At 44.5% G+C, this 16,982-nt stretch overlaps 1 protein-coding gene across 1 annotated transcript; it reads left to right on the top strand.

Moving 5' to 3' along the window:
- Positions 1–669: 669 nt before the first annotated feature.
- LOC130357329 (odorant receptor 131-2-like) lies at positions 670–15,520 on the top strand. The gene is made up of 2 exons (XM_056560013.1): positions 670–720; positions 14,550–15,520. Exon 2 carries the CDS (start codon positions 14,591–14,593, stop codon positions 15,518–15,520), a length of 930 nt encoding a protein of 309 aa, XP_056415988.1. The 5' UTR covers positions 670–720; positions 14,550–14,590.
- Positions 15,521–16,982: the final 1,462 nt, after the last annotated feature.

Here is a 16,982-nt window from a genome sequence, read left to right as displayed (position 1 = left end):
CGGACCTCCAGATGTTGCAAAACTTCAACTCCCAGCATGCCCGGACAACCATCAGCTGTCCGGGCATGCTGGGAGTTGTGGTTAGGAAACCTCTGGAGGTCCGCAGGTTGAAGACCACTGCGGCCTTCGTCATCATCCAGATCCCTGTCATCATCCCCCCCCTTTCATCATCCCCGCCTGTCAATCCCTTCATCAGTGGTCTTCTACCTGTGGACCTCCAGATGTTGCAAAACCACAACTCCCAGCATGCCCGGACAGCCATCGGCCTAGTGGCTGCCATCGACTAGTGACGTGTGCCTTGACGACGACGCACAGGGACGCTCATGCGCGTCCCTGTGCGTCGTCGTCAAGGCAACGTCACTAGTCCGGGGCAGGCCCGGAGCGCGGAGAAGAGGGCCTCCCATTGAAGATGGACAGCCCGGAATGACTAATCCTCCCCACCGGACGGTCCCTGCAGCACAGATGGCCCAGACCTGCTCACCCTTCCTTCCCACCGAGGGGAGGTGAGTAGAAAACTAAAGGGGGGGTGGTCTGGATGATGACGAAGGCCACAGTGGTCTTCAACCTGCGGACCTCCAGAGGTTTCAAAAGTACAACTCCCAGCATGCCTGAACAGCCGATGGCTGTCTGGGCATGCTGGGAGTTGTAGTTTTGCAACATCTGGAGGTCCGCAGGTTGAAGACCACTGAGAAGGGATTGACAGGCGGAGAGTTCACTCAAGTATAAGCCGAGGGGGGCTTTTCAGCGAGTATATACGGTATATATATAAATATATATATATATATATATATATATATACACATAAGATCATTTTTGTAGTTCAGTCCCTGGGGGAATCTGGTATCCAGACGCAGGATCCAAAACACCCCCCCCCCCCCCCCCCCCGTCTGAACACGAGTTTCCCCCAGTCACCACCTCTACTGGGAGGTTTAACTCTCTTGATGCCCCGTATACTTAAGCTGGACAGGTGGACAACCTGCGTGTTCTTGCTGTGTGTTTTGCTTTCTACGCTACTATATTATACACATGCGGCACAACTATACAGTACTTGTTACACACCGGGCAAGTTTTGCATAATTCCTGGTACCGAAGTGACCGATAGTCCCCTATTTATTTTTTCATAGGTTCTGAAATATGTATTTGGCTGTAGTGAAATACCATAGTCATATTTGGGGAGATTTATCAAAACCTGTCCAGAGTAAAAGTTGCCCAGTTGCCCATAGCAACCAATCAGATCGCTGCTTTCATTTTTGAAAAGGCCTCTGAAAAATGAAAGAAGCGATCTGATTGGTTGCTATGGGCAACTCAGCAACTTTTCCTCTGGACGGGTTTTGATTTTTAAATATATTGGTGTAGAAGTATTGGAGCTGCTGGGTCTATCTACCTTAAATAATTACTATTACAGCACGTTTTGCTTGTTTACTTTTAGAACTTGTGTCAAATTAGTTTTAGGTCAAATTTATACAAAAATGTTGAAAATATTGAATGGTTGAAAAACTTTTAAGAACCACTGTAGATGTAGTAGTTGTTTTAGTAGTAGGGTAGTAGAGATAATAGTTGCAGTAGTGGTAGGAGTAGTAGTTGTTTTAGTAGTAGGATAGTAGAGATAATAGTTACAGTAGTAGTAGGAGTAGTAGTTGTTTTAGTAGTAGGGTAGTAGAGATAATAGTTACAGTAGTGGTAGGAGTAGTAGTTGTTTTAGTAGTAGGGTAGTAGAGATAATAGTTGCAGTAGTGGTAGGAGTAGTAGTTGTTTTAGTAGTAGGGTAGTAGAGATGATAGTTACAGTAGTGGTAGGAGTAGTAGTTGTTTTAGTAGTAGGGTATAGAGATTATAGTTGCAGTAGTGATAGGAGTAGTAGTTGTTTTAGTAGTAGGGTAGTAGAGATGATAGTTACAGTAGTGGTAGGAGTAGTAGTTGTTTTAGTAGTAGGGTATAGAGATTATAGTTGCAGTAGTGGTAGGAGTAGTAGTTGTTTTAGTAGTAGGGTAGTAGAAGAAATAGTTGCAGTAGTGGTAGGAGTAGTAGTTGTTTTAGTAGTAGGGTAGTAGAGATGATAGTTACAGTAGGGGTAGGAGTAGTAGTTGTTTTAGTAGTAGGGCAGTAGAGATAATAGTTACAGTAGTGGTAGGAGTAGTAGTTGTTTTAGTAGTAGGGTAGTAGAGATAATAGTTGCAGTAGTGGTAGGAGTAGTAGTTGTTTTAGTAGTAGGGTAGTAGAGGTAATAGTTGCAGTAGTGGTAGGAGTAGTAGTTGTTTTAGTAGTAGGGTAGTAGAGATAATAGTTACAGTAGTGGTAGGAGTAGTAGTTGTTTTAGTAGTAGGGTAGTAGAGGTAATAGTTGCAGTAGTGGTAGGAGTAGTAGTTGTTTTAGTAGTAGGGTAGTAGAGATAATAGTTGCAGTAGTGGTAGGAATAGTAGTTGTTTTAGTAGTAGGGTAGTAGAGATAATAGTTGCAGTAGTGGTAGGAGTAGTAGTTGTTTTAGTAGTAATGTAGTAGAGATAATAGTTGCAGTAGTGGTAGGAGTAGTAGTTGTTTTAGTAGTAGGGTAGTAGAAGTAATAGTTGCAGTAGTGGTAGGAGTAGTAGTTGTTTTAGTAGTAGGGTAGTAGAGATAATAGTTACAGTAGTGGTAGGAGTAGTAGTTGTTTTAGTAGTAGGGTAGTAGAGATAATAGTTACAGTAGTGGTAGGAGTAGTAGTTGTTTTAGTAGTAGGGTAGTAGAGATAATAGTTGCAGTAGTGGTAGGAGTAGTAGTTGTTTTAGTAGTAGGGTAGTAGAGATAATAGTTGCAGTAGTGGTAGGAGTAGTAGTTGTTTTAGTAGTAGGGTAGTAGAGATGATAGTTACAGTAGTGGTAGGAGTAGTAGTTGTTTTAGTAGTAGGGTATAGAGATTATAGTTGCAGTAGTGATAGGAGTAGTAGTTGTTTTAGTAGTAGGGTAGTAGAGATGATAGTTACAGTAGTGGTAGGAGTAGTAGTTGTTTTAGTAGTAGGGTATAGAGATTATAGTTGCAGTAGTGGTAGGAGTAGTAGTTGTTTTAGTAGTAGGGTAGTAGAAGAAATAGTTGCAGTAGTGGTAGGAGTAGTAGTTGTTTTAGTAGTAGGGTAGTAGAGATGATAGTTACAGTAGGGGTAGGAGTAGTAGTTGTTTTAGTAGTAGGGCAGTAGAGATAATAGTTACAGTAGTGGTAGGAGTAGTAGTTGTTTTAGTAGTAGGGTAGTAGAGATAATAGTTGCAGTAGTGGTAGGAGTAGTAGTTGTTTTAGTAGTAGGGTAGTAGAGATAATAGTTGCAGTAGTGGTAGGAGTAGTAGTTGTTTTAGTAGTAGGGTAGTAGAAGTAATAGTTGCAGTAGTGGTAGGAGTAGTAGTTGTTTTAGTAGTAGGGTAGTAGAGATAATAGTTACAGTAGTGGTAGGAGTAGTAGTTGTTTTAGTAGTAGGGTAGTAGAGATAATAGTTGCAGTAGTGGTAGGAGTAGTAGTTGTTTTAGTAGTAGGGTAGTAGAGGTAATAGTTGCAGTAGTGGTAGGAGTAGTAGTTGTTTTAGTAGTAGGGTAGTAGAGATGATAGTTACAGTAGTGGTAGGAGTAGTAGTTGTTTTAGTAGTAGGGTATAGAGATTATAGTTGCAGTAGTGGTAGGAGTAGTAGTTGTTTTAGTAGTAGGGCAGTAGAGATAATAGTTACAGTAGTGGTAGGAGTAGTAGTTGTTTTAGTAGTAGGGTAGTAGAGATAATAGTTGCAGTAGTGGTAGGAGTAGTAGTTGTTTTAGTAGTAGGGTAGTAGAGATAATAGTTGCAGTAGTGGTAGGAGTAGTAGTTGTTTTAGTAGTAGGGTAGTAGAAGTAATAGTTGCAGTAGTGGTAGGAGTAGTAGTTGTTTTAGTAGTAGGGTAGTAGAAGTAATAGTTGCAGTAGTGGTAGGAGTAGTAGTTGTTTTAGTAGTAGGGTATAGAGATTATAGTTGCAGTAGTGATAGGAGTAGTAGTTGTTTTAGTAGTAGGGTAGTAGAGATGATAGTTACAGTAGTGGTAGGAGTAGTAGTTGTTTTAGTAGTAGGGTATAGAGATTATAGTTGCAGTAGTGGTAGGAGTAGTAGTTGTTTTAGTAGTAGGGTAGTAGAAGAAATAGTTGCAGTAGTGGTAGGAGTAGTAGTTGTTTTAGTAGTAGGGTAGTAGAGATGATAGTTACAGTAGGGGTAGGAGTAGTAGTTGTTTTAGTAGTAGGGCAGTAGAGATAATAGTTACAGTAGTGGTAGGAGTAGTAGTTGTTTTAGTAGTAGGGTAGTAGAGATAATAGTTGCAGTAGTGGTAGGAGTAGTAGTTGTTTTAGTAGTAGGGTAGTAGAGATAATAGTTGCAGTAGTGGTAGGAGTAGTAGTTGTTTTAGTAGTAGGGTAGTAGAAGTAATAGTTGCAGTAGTGGTAGGAGTAGTAGTTGTTTTAGTAGTAGGGTAGTAGAGATAATAGTTACAGTAGTGGTAGGAGTAGTAGTTGTTTTAGTAGTAGGGTAGTAGAGATAATAGTTGCAGTAGTGGTAGGAGTAGTAGTTGTTTTAGTAGTAGGGTAGTAGAGGTAATAGTTGCAGTAGTGGTAGGAGTAGTAGTTGTTTTAGTAGTAGGGTATAGAGATTATAGTTGCAGTAGTGGTAGGAGTAGTAGTTGTTTTAGTAGTAGGGCAGTAGAGATAATAGTTACAGTAGTGGTAGGAGTAGTAGTTGTTTTAGTAGTAGGGTAGTAGAGATAATAGTTGCAGTAGTGGTAGGAGTAGTAGTTGTTTTAGTAGTAGGGTATAGAGATTATAGTTGCAGTAGTGGTAGGAGTAGTAGTTGTTTTAGTAGTAGGGCAGTAGAGATAATAGTTACAGTAGTGGTAGGAGTAGTAGTTGTTTTAGTAGTAGGGTAGTAGAGATAATAGTTGCAGTAGTGGTAGGAGTAGTAGTTGTTTTAGTAGTAGGGTAGTAGAGATAATAGTTGCAGTAGTGGTAGGAGTAGTAGTTGTTTTAGTAGTAGGGTAGTAGAAGTAATAGTTGCAGTAGTGGTAGGAGTAGTAGTTGTTTTAGTAGTAGGGTAGTAGAGGTAATAGTTGCAGTAGTGATAGGAGTAGTAGTTGTTTTAGTAGTAGGGTAGTAGAGATAATAGTTGCAGTAGTGGTAGGAGTAGTAGTTGTTTTAGTAGTAGGGTAGTAGAAGTAATAGTTGCAGTAGTGGTAGGAGTAGTAGTTGTTTTAGTAGTAGGGCAGTAGAGATAATAGTTACAGTAGTGGTAGGAGTAGTAGTTGTTTTAGTAGTAGGGTAGTAGAGGTAATAGTTGCAGTAGTGATAGGAGTAGTAGTTGTTTTAGTAGTAGGGTAGTAGAGATAATAGTTGCAGTAGTGGTAGGAGTAGTAGTTGTTTTAGTAGTAGGGCAGTAGAGATAATAGTTACAGTAGTGGTAGGAGTAGTAGTTGTTTTAGTAGTAGGGCAGTAGAGATAATAGTTACAGTAGTGGTAGGAGTAGTAGTTGTTTTAGTAGTAGGGCAGTAGAGATAATAGTTGCAGTACTAGTAGGAGTAGGAGTTGTTTTAGTAGTAGGGTAGTAGAAGTAATAGTTGTAGTAGTGGTAGGAGTAGTAGTTGTTTTAGTAGTAGGGTAGTAGAGATAATAGTTGCAGTAGTGGTAGGAGTAGTAGTTGTTTTAGTAGTAGGGTAGTAGAGATAATAGTTGCAGTACTAGTAGGAGTAGGAGTTGTTTTAGTAGTAGGGCAGTAGAGATAATAGTTGCAGTAGTGGTAGGAGTAGTAGTTGTTTCTGTAGTAGGGAAGTAGAGATAATAGTTGCAGTAGTGGTAGGAGTAGTAGTTGTTTTAGTAGTAGGGTAGTAGAGATTATAGTTGCAGTAGTGGTAGGAGTAGTAGTTGTTTTAGTAGTAGGGTAGTAGAGATAATAGTTGCAGTAGTGGTAGGAGTAGTAGTTGTTTTAGTAGTAGGGTAGTAGAGATAATAGTTGCAGTAGTGGTAGGAGTAGTAGTTGTATTAGTAGTAGGGTAGTAGAGATAATAGTTGCAGTAGTGGTAGGAGTAGTAGTTGTTTTAGTAGTAGGGCAGTAGAAATAATAGTTACAGTAGTGGTAGGAGTAGTAGTTGTTTTAGTAGTAGGGCAGTAGAGATAATAGTTGCAGTACTAGTAGGAGTAGGAGTTGTTTTAGTTGTAGGGTAGTAGAGATAATAGTTGCAGTAGTGGTAGGAGTAGGAGTTGTTGTAGTAGTAGGGTAGTAGAAGTAATAGTTGTAGTAGTGGTAGGAGTAGTAGTTGTATTAGTAGTAGGGTAGTAGAGATAATAGTTGCAGTAGTGGTAGGAGTAGTAGTTGTTTTAGTAGTAGGGCATGTTACGCCGAGCGCTCCGGGTCCCCGCTCCTCCCCGGAGCGCTCGCTACACTCCTCTCACTGCAGCGCTCCGGTCGGTTCCACGGACCCGGGGCGCTGCGATACCGCCTCTGGCCGGGATGCGATTCGCGATGCGGGTAGCGCCCGCTCGCGATGCGCACCCCGGCTCCCGTACCTGACTCGCTCTCCGTCAGTTCTGTCCCGGCGCGCGCGGCCCCGCTCCCTAGGGCGCGCGCGCGCCGGGTCTCTGCGATTTAAAGGGCCACTGCGCCGCTGATTGGCGCAGTGGTTCCAATTAGTGTTTACACCTGTGCACTTCCCTATATCACCTCACTTCCCCTTCACTCCCTCGCCGGATCTTGTTGCCTTAGTGCCAGTGAAAGCGTTTCCTTGTGTGTTCCTAGCCTGTGTTCCAGACCTCCTGCCGTTGCCCCTGACTACGATCCTTGCTGCCTGCCCCGACCTTCTGCTACGTCCGACCTTGCTTCTGTCTACTCCCTTGTACCGCGCCTATCTTCAGCAGCCAGAGAGGTTGAGCCGTTGCTAGGGGATACGACCTGGTCACTACCGCCGCAGCAAGACCATCCCGCTTTGCGGCGGGCTCTGGTGAAAACCAGTAGTGACTTAGAACCGATCCTCTAGCACGGTCCACGCCAATCCCTCTCTGGCACAGAGGATCCACTACCTGCCAGCCGGCATCGTGACAGTAGATCCGGCCATGGATCCCGCTGAAGTTCCTCTGCCAGTTGTCGCTGACCTCACCACGGTGGTCGCCCAGCAGTCACAACAGATTGCGCAACAAGGCCAACAGCTGTCTCAACTGACTGTTATGCTACAACAGTTACTACCACAGCTCCAGCAACCATCTCCTCCGCCAGCTCCTGTACCTCCTCCGCAGCGAGTGGCCGCTTCTGGACTACGACTATCCTTGCCGGATAAATTTGATGGGGACTCTAAGCTTTGCCGTGGCTTCCTTTCCCAATGTTCATTACACTTGGAGATGATGTCGGACCAGTTCCCCACTGAAAGGTCTAAGGTGGCTTTCGTAGTCAGCCTGCTGTCTGGAAAAGCCCTGGCTTGGGCCACACCGCTCTGGGACCGCAATGACCCCGTCACTGCCTCTGTACACTCCTTCTTCTCGGAAATTCGAAGTGTCTTTGAGGAACCTGCCCGAGCCTCTTCTGCTGAGACTGCCCTGTTGAACCTGGTCCAGGGTAATTCTTCCGTTGGCGAGTATGCCGTACAATTCCGTACTCTTGCTTCTGAATTATCCTGGAACAATGAGGCCCTCTGCGCGACCTTTAAAAAAGGCCTATCCAGCAACATTAAAGATGTTCTGGCCGCACGAGAAATGCCTGCTAATCTTCATGAACTTATTCACCTAGCCACTCGCATTGACATGCGTTTTTCCGAAAGGCGTCAGGAGCTCCGCCAAGATATGGACTCTGTTCGCACGAGGCGTTTCTTCTCCTCGGCTCCTCTCTCCTCTGGTTCCCTGCAATCTGTTCCTGTGCCTCCCGCCGTGGAGGCTATGCAGGTCGACCGGTCTCGCCTGACATCTCAAGAGAGGACACGACGCCGCATGGAGAACCTCTGCCTGTACTGTGCTAGTACCGAACACTTCCTGAGGGATTGTCCTATCCGCCCTCCCCGCCTGGAAAGACGTACCCTGACTCCGCACAAAGGTGAGACAATCCTTGATGTCCACTCTGCTTCTCCACGTCTTACTGTGCCTGTGCGGATGTCTGCCTCTGCCTTCTCCTTCTCTTCTGTGGCCTTCTTGGACTCTGGATCTGCAGGAAATTTTATTTTGGCCTCTCTCGTCAACAGGTTCAACATCCCAGTAACCAGTCTCACCAGACCCCTTTACATCAATTGTATAAACAATGAAAGATTGGACTGTTCCATACGTTTCCGCACGGAGCCCCTTCTAATGAGCATCGGATCTCATCACGAGAGGATTGAACTTTTGGTCCTCCCCAATTGCACCTCGGAAATTCTCCTTGGACTTCCCTGGCTTCAACTTCATTCCCCAACCCTGGATTGGTCCACTGGGGAGATCAAGAGTTGGGGGCCCTCTTGTTCCAAGGACTGTCTAAAACCGGTTCCCAGTAACCCTTGCCGTAACTCTGTGCTTCCTCCAGTAACCGGTCTCCCTAAGGCCTATATGGACTTCGCGGATGTTTTCTGCAAAAAACAAGCGGAGACTCTACCTCCTCACAGGCCTTATGATTGTCCTATCGACCTCCTCCCGGGCACTACTCCACCCCGGGGCAGAATTTATCCTCTCTCTGCCCCAGAGACTCTTGCCATGTCTGAATACGTCCAGGAGAATCTAAAAAAGGGCTTTATCCGTAAATCCTCCTCTCCTGCCGGAGCCGGATTTTTCTTTGTGTCCAAAAAAGATGGCTCTCTACGTCCTTGCATTGACTACCGCGGACTTAATAAAATCACGGTTAAGAACCGCTACCCCTTACCCCTCATCTCTGAACTCTTTGATCGCCTCCAAGGTGCCCACATCTTTACTAAATTGGACTTAAGAGGTGCCTATAACCTCATCCGCATCAGAGAGGGGGATGAGTGGAAAACAGCATTTAACACCAGAGATGGACACTTTGAGTATCTGGTCATGCCCTTTGGCCTGTGCAACGCCCCTGCTGTCTTCCAAGACTTTGTTAATGAAATTTTTCGTGATCTGTTATACTCCTGTGTTGTTGTATATCTTGATGATATCCTAATTTTTTCGGCCAATCTAGAAGAACACCGCCAGCATGTCCGTATGGTTCTTCAGAGACTTCGTGACAATCAACTCTATGCTAAAATTGAGAAATGTCTGTTTGAATGCCAATCTCTTCCTTTTCTAGGATACTTGGTCTCTGGCCAGGGACTACAAATGGATCCAGATAAACTCTCTGCCGTCTTAGATTGGCCACGCCCCTCCGGACTCCGTGCCATCCAACGTTTTTTGGGGTTCGCCAATTATTACAGGCAATTTATTCCACATTTTTCTACCATTGTGGCTCCTATTGTGGCTTTAACCAAAAAAAATGCCGATCCCAAGTCTTGGCCTCCTCAAGCGGAAGACGCCTTTAAACGACTCAAGTCCGCCTTCTCTTCGGCTCCCGTGCTCTCCAGACCTGACCCATCTAAACCCTTCCTATTGGAGGTTGATGCCTCCTCAGTGGGAGCTGGAGCTGTCCTTCTACAAAAAAACTCTTCCGGGCATGCTGTTACTTGTGGGTTTTTTTCTAGGACCTTCTCTCCGGCGGAGAGGAACTACTCCATCGGGGATCGAGAGCTTCTAGCCATTAAATTAGCACTTGAGGAATGGAGGCATCTGCTGGAGGGATCAAGATTTCCAGTTATTATTTACACCGATCACAAGAACCTCTCATACCTCGAGTCTGCCCAACGGCTGAATCCTCGTCAGGCCAGGTGGTCTCTGTTCTTTGCCCGATTTAATTTTGAAATTCACTTTCGGCCTGCTGATAAGAACATTAGGGCCGATGCTCTCTCTCGTTCCTCAGATGCTTCTGAAATTGAACTCTCTCCTCAACACATCATTCCTCCTGACTGCCTGATTTCCACTTCTCCAGCCTCCATCAGGCAAACTCCTCCAGGAAAGACCTTTGTTTCTCCACGCCAACGCCTCGGAATCCTCAAATGGGGTCACTCCTCCCATCTCGCAGGTCATGCGGGCATCAAGAAATCTGTGCAACTCATCTCTCGCTTCTATTGGTGGCCGACTCTAGAGACTGATGTGGTGGACTTTGTGCGAGCCTGCACTATCTGTGCCCGGGATAAGACTCCTCGCCAGAAGCCCGCTGGTTTTCTTCTTCCTCTGCCTGTTCCCGAACAACCTTGGTCTCTGATTGGTATGGATTTTATTACTGACTTACCCCCATCCCATGGCAACACTGTTATTTGGGTGGTCGTTGATCGATTCTCCAAAATGGCACATTTCATCCCTCTTCCTGGTCTTCCTTCAGCGCCTCAGTTGGCTAAACAATTTTTTGTACACATTTTTCGTCTTCACGGGTTGCCTACGCAGATCGTCTCGGATAGAGGCGTCCAATTTGTGTCTAAATTCTGGAGGGCTCTCTGTAAACAACTCAAGATTAAATTAAATTTTTCTTCTGCATACCATCCTCAATCCAATGGACAAGTAGAAAGAATTAACCAGATCTTGGGTGACTATTTACGACATTTTGTTTCCTCCCGCCAGGATGACTGGGCAGATCTTCTACCTTGGGCCGAATTCTCGTATAATTTCAGAATCTCTGAATCTTCCTCCAAATCCCCGTTTTTCGTGGTGTACGGCCGTCACCCTCTTCCCCCCCTCCCTACCCCCTTGCCCTCTGGTCTGCCCGCTGTGGATGAAATTTCTCGTGATCTCTCCATCATATGGAGAGAGACCCAAAATTCTCTCTTACAGGCTTCTTCACGCATGAAGAGATTCGCGGATAAGAAAAGAAGAGCTCCTCCCATTTTTTCCCCTGGAGACAAGGTATGGCTCTCCGCCAAATATGTCCGCTTCCGTGTCCCTAGCTATAAGTTGGGACCACGCTATCTTGGTCCTTTCAAGATTTTGCGCCAGATTAATCCTGTCTCTTACAAACTTCTTCTTCCTCCTTCTCTTCGTATTCCTAATGCCTTTCATGTTTCTCTTCTTAAACCACTTATCATTAACCGTTTCTCTCGCAAATCTGTTCCCCCCACTCCTGTCTCCGGCTCCTCGGACATCTTCTCCGTCAAAGAAATTTTAGCATCTAAAAAGGTCAGAGGGAAAACCTTCTTTTTAGTGGATTGGGAGGGTTGTGGTCCAGAAGAGAGGTCCTGGGAACCTGAGGACAATATCCTGGACAAAAGTCTGGTCCTCAGGTTCTCAGGCTCCAAGAAGAGGGGGAGACCCAAGGGGGGGGGTACTGTTACGCCGAGCGCTCCGGGTCCCCGCTCCTCCCCGGAGCGCTCGCTACACTCCTCTCACTGCAGCGCTCCGGTCGGTTCCACGGACCCGGGGCGCTGCGATACCGCCTCTGGCCGGGATGCGATTCGCGATGCGGGTAGCGCCCGCTCGCGATGCGCACCCCGGCTCCCGTACCTGACTCGCTCTCCGTCAGTTCTGTCCCGGCGCGCGCGGCCCCGCTCCCTAGGGCGCGCGCGCGCCGGGTCTCTGCGATTTAAAGGGCCACTGCGCCGCTGATTGGCGCAGTGGTTCCAATTAGTGTTTACACCTGTGCACTTCCCTATATCACCTCACTTCCCCTTCACTCCCTCGCCGGATCTTGTTGCCTTAGTGCCAGTGAAAGCGTTTCCTTGTGTGTTCCTAGCCTGTGTTCCAGACCTCCTGCCGTTGCCCCTGACTACGATCCTTGCTGCCTGCCCCGACCTTCTGCTACGTCCGACCTTGCTTCTGTCTACTCCCTTGTACCGCGCCTATCTTCAGCAGCCAGAGAGGTTGAGCCGTTGCTAGGGGATACGACCTGGTCACTACCGCCGCAGCAAGACCATCCCGCTTTGCGGCGGGCTCTGGTGAAAACCAGTAGTGACTTAGAACCGATCCTCTAGCACGGTCCACGCCAATCCCTCTCTGGCACAGAGGATCCACTACCTGCCAGCCGGCATCGTGACAGGGCAGTAGAGATAATAGTTACAGTAGTGGTAGGAGTAGTAGTTGTTTTAGTAGTAGGGCAGTAGAGATAATAGTTACAGTAGTGGTAGGAGTAGTAGTTGTTTTAGTAGTAGGGCAGTAGAGATAATAGTTGCAGTAGTGGTAGGAGTAGTAGTTGTTTTAGTAGTAGGGTAGTAGAGATAATAGTTGCAGTACTAGTAGGAGTAGGAGTTGTTTTAGTAGTAGGGTAGTAGAAGTAATAGTTGTAGTAGTGGTAGGAGTAGTAGTTGTTTTAGTAGTAGGGTAGTAGAGATAATAGTTGCAGTAGTGGTAGGAGTAGTAGTTGTTTTAGTAGTAGGGTAGTAGAGATAATAGTTGCAGTACTAGTAGGAGTAGGAGTTGTTTTAGTAGTAGGGCAGTAGAGATAATAGTAACAGTAGTGGTAGGAGTAGTAGTTGTTTCTGTAGTAGGGAAGTAGAGATTATAGTTGCAGTAGTGGTAGGAGTAGTAGTTGTTTTAGTAGTAGGGTAGTAGAGATAATAGTTGCAGTAGTGGTAGGAGTAGTAGTTGTTTTAGTAGTAGGGTAGTAGAGATAATAGTTGCAGTAGTGGTAGGAGTAGTAGTTGTATTAGTAGTAGGGTAGTAGAGATAATAGTTGCAGTAGTGGTAGGAGTAGTAGTTGTTTTAGTAGTAGGGCAGTAGAAATAATAGTTACAGTAGTGGTAGGAGTAGTAGTTGTTTTAGTAGTAGGGCAGTAGAGATAATAGTTGCAGTACTAGTAGGAGTAGGAGTTGTTTTAGTTGTAGGGTAGTAGAGATAATAGTTGCAGTAGTGGTAGGAGTAGGAGTTGTTGTAGTAGTAGGGTAGTAGAAGTAATAGTTGTAGTAGTGGTAGGAGTAGTAGTTGTATTAGTAGTAGGGTAGTAGAGATAATAGTTACAGTAGTTGGTAGGAGTAGTAGTTGTTTTAGTAGTAGGGCAGTAGAAATAATAGTTACAGTAGTGGTAGGAGTAGTAGTTGTTTTAGTAGTAGGGTAGTAGAGATAATAGTTGCAGTAGTGGTAGGAGTAGTAGTTGTTTTAGTAGTAGGGTAGTAGAGATAATAGTTACAGTAGTGGTAGGAGTAGTAGTTGTTTTAGTAGTAGGGTAGTAGAGATTATAGTTGCAGTAGTGGTAGGAGTAGTAGTTGTTTTAGTAGTAGGGTAGTAGAGATAATAGTTGCAGTAGTGGTAGGAGTAGTAGTTGTTTTAGTAGTAGGGTAGTAGAGATTATAGTTGCAGTAGTGGTAGGAGTAGTAGTTGTTTTAGTAGTAGGGTAGTAGAGATAATAGTTGCAGTAGTGGTAGGAGTAGTAGTTGTTTTAGTAGTAGGGTAGTAGAGATAATAGTTGCAGTAGTGGTAGGAGTAGTAGTTGTTTTAGTAGTAGGGTAGTAGAGATTATAGTTGCAGTAGTGGTAGGAGTAGTAGTTGTTTTAGTAGTAGGGTAGTAGAGATAATAGTTGCAGTAGTGGTAGGAGTAGTAGTTGTTTTAGTAGTAGGGCAGTAGAGATAATAGTTACAGTAGTGGTAGGAGTAGTAGTTGTTTTAGTAGTAGGGTAGTAGAGATTATAGTTGCAGTAGTGGTAGGAGTAGTAGTTGTTTTAGTAGTAGGGTAGTAGAGATAATAGTTGCAGTAGTGGTAGGAGTAGTAGTTGTTTTAGTAGTAGGGTAGTAGAGATTATAGTTGCAGTAGTGGTAGGAGTAGTAGTTGTTTTAGTAGTAGGGTAGTAGAGATAATAGTTGCAGTAGTGGTAGGAGTAGTAGTTGTTTTAGTAGTAGGGTAGTAGAGATTATAGTTGCAGTAGTGGTAGGAGTAGTAATTGTTTTAGTAGTAGGGTAGTAGAGATAATAGTTACAGTAGTGGTAGGAGTAGTAATTGTTTTAGTAGTAGGGTAGTAGAGATTATAGTTGCAGTAGTGGTAGGAGTAGGAGTTGTTTTAGAAGCAAAACAACAGATAAAGGTGGATCTTCACCAGGCGCAATTACAGTGTTGAATAGAGGTGACTGTATCTGTGGATTCACATCACAAGGTTTATTTAAGCACAACAAACAACGCGTTTCTTGCCCGAAAAGGGGACTTCATCAGGCAATGTTCCTAATGCAAATTGCCTGATGAAGTGCCCTTTTCGGTTTGTTGTGCTTAAATAAACCATGTAATGTGAATCCACAGATACAGTCACCTCTATTCAACACTGTAATCGCGTCAGTATGTACTGAAAGCTACAGACCTACAGCAATTGAAGCAATCCAGCCAGTAACAGGTCTTCAGAACCAAACCAGATTGGGGCAAATATATCAAGACTGGTGCAAAGGAAAGGTTTAGTGGCCCATGGCATTGCACAATTGTTTTTGCGCCTATACCACCTCTTTAAGGTATTTCTTTGAGGTACAGTACATAGGGCCCTCACTTTGGCTTCCCAGGTTTACTTTTCTATTCCGGAGATCCTAGTTTAGCCCCTTTTATCACAACGTGGTCCTGGAGTTTTCTGCTATATCAGTTGTGATTTGACATTGTGCCCATCATTTACTAATATTTGTTTTCTCTTTCCAGTGTAAACCCTCCAGATACTTTTCTCCACTTACCACAAGGTAATGAACTCATCAGGATCCTTCCACAATGGCTCTCAGGTCTCTGCTTACAATGACAGGACTTTGGTCTACATCACCATGGCTTTCTACATCTTGAATTTGCTGTACTTCTGCTTTTTTCTTTACTTCATCTCCATAATATTGATTGTCTACTTCACCACCCCTCATGTCCGTGAGACCTCACGATATGTCCTCTTCGCCCACATGCTGGTCACTGATACATTATATCTCTTCTTGGGTCTCTTTCTCGCCTTGGCTTATCAATTTCTTACCATGCCAGCCCCCATTTGCTACTTTGTTCTTGCTGTTACCACCGCCTCCTTTAGGGTCACACCATACAACTTGGCAGCCATGGCCCTTGAACGCTACGTAGCCATTTGTTACCCACTGAGATATCTAATGTTCTGTACAGTTAGAAGGTCTTATTCTGTGATCACGGCAATGTGGGTCCTTGGGTTACTCCCTAATGTAGCCGATTTAGTTGTCCTCAGCTCCTCTGTAGACAAGAGCTTTTTCTCTCAGAAACTCTTCTGTAAACAGGAAGGGTTAATAGTTCTGCCGGTGCAGGACACCATAAGGTCCTTTACCTTCATAGGTAGTTTAATTTTGGTGGCTCTGGTCATTCTTTTCACCTATGTGAAGGTTATGGTGATCGCTCGGAAGAGTGGTTCTAGCTCATCTTCAGCCTCCAAAGCTGGGAGAACGGTCATGCTCCACGCGTTTCAGCTCCTCCTGAGCATAGTGTCTTTAACCTCTACTACTACAGAGCCCTATGGTGGCAATTACGTCATCATGATCAATTTTCTGCTCTTTATGTGTTTGCCGAGGTTTATTAGTCCTCTTATATATGGCATCCGGGATGAAGTGTTAAGTAACTGCATTCGGAAAATGTATCCTGCAGTATATAAGGGCAAGACTGTACAAAAATTCTGAATTTTTCCAATAAAAAAATGTTAAGATATGCCTGTGTCTTTCTCCTTATGGATTGCTACATCATGGATTGATTTATAATATTTCAAGTGATAAAGGCATTCTGAATATAATAGCTTTATTTTTGTCTTATAGGATATATTACAAAGTTTATTATATTTGCTTTATACCATTGACCTGTGAAAAATGTAGTGAAATCACAGTGCCTACTGAAACATGTTCTGTTTTTCCAATCCATTTTAAAGGGGTACTCCACCCCTGGCATCTTATCCCCTATCCAAAGGATAGGGGATAAAATGTTAGATCGCCGCGGTCCTGCTGCTGGGGACCCCGGGGATCGCCACTGAGGCACCCCGCCATCATTACTGCACAGAGCGAGTTCGCTCTGTGTGTAATGACGGGCGATACAGGGGCCGGAGCAGTGTGACATCATGGCTCCGCCCCTCATGAAATCATGGCCCGTCCCCTTAATGCAAGTCTATGGCAGGGGGCGTGACGACCGCCACTCCCCCTCCCATAGACTTGTATTGACGGGGGCGGGCCGTGACGTCACGAGGGGCTAGGCCGTGACGTAACGATGCTTTGGCCCCTGTATCGCCCGTCATTACGCGCAGAGCGATCTTGCTCTGCGCAGTAATGATAGCGGGGTGCTGCAGCAGCGATCCCCGGGGTCCCCAGCAGCGGGACCGCGGCGATCTAACATCTTATCCCCTATCCTTTGGATAGGTGATAAGATGTCTAGGGGCAGAGTACCCCTTTAATGTTTTCCCTTTTATTTTTAATACATTATTTGGGGGGGGGGGCATCTAACTAGGTATTTTAAACAGCATTTAGTAATATGGTTTACAGCAAACCCCATGGACATAGGAGCAATCAACACCTCATGCCCTGTGACCTCTGTGACCTGTGCAGAGCTCACAAAAAGAAGGAGGCTGGGCTCCTATTGTCTTCTCTAGCTACTGATGTCACTTAACTGTAATACTGTACAGATCACTTTCCAGCAGCCTCCTTTTCACAGACACAACAGGAAGTTTTATTTTTAGGCTTAGCAGTGAAAATGGAAATGACAAGATGTATGGATTATTTTATAATATAAATAGTAGGATGGAAAATTAGATAAAACATCACCCAAAATTCTTAAAAAAATCTGTTTTATCGACCAGTTACACATCAAAAAACACATTCTGTCGATTGAGCTACTGTCCTGGCTGTCTACTAAGCACCATAGATCAGCTTTGAAAGTCTCTAGTATTTTTTCTCTTGATGGCAGGGACCAATGACACCCTGTTCAAATTTGTAAAAATTTTTAAGACTTTTATACTGATTTATATGACCCTTAACCCCTTAAGGACCGAGCGTTTTTCAGTTTTTGTACTTTCAATTTTTCCTCCTTACCTTTTAAAAATAATAACCCTTTCAATTTTGCACCTACCAATCCATATTATGGCTTTTTTTTTCCGCCACC

This window comes from Hyla sarda, chromosome 2, assembly GCF_029499605.1.
Source record: "Hyla sarda isolate aHylSar1 chromosome 2, aHylSar1.hap1, whole genome shotgun sequence".
NCBI lineage: Eukaryota > Metazoa > Chordata > Amphibia > Anura > Hylidae > Hyla > Hyla sarda.
Note: the sequence above shows the minus strand (reverse complement) of the source record. Positions and strands in the feature narration are given on the sequence as shown.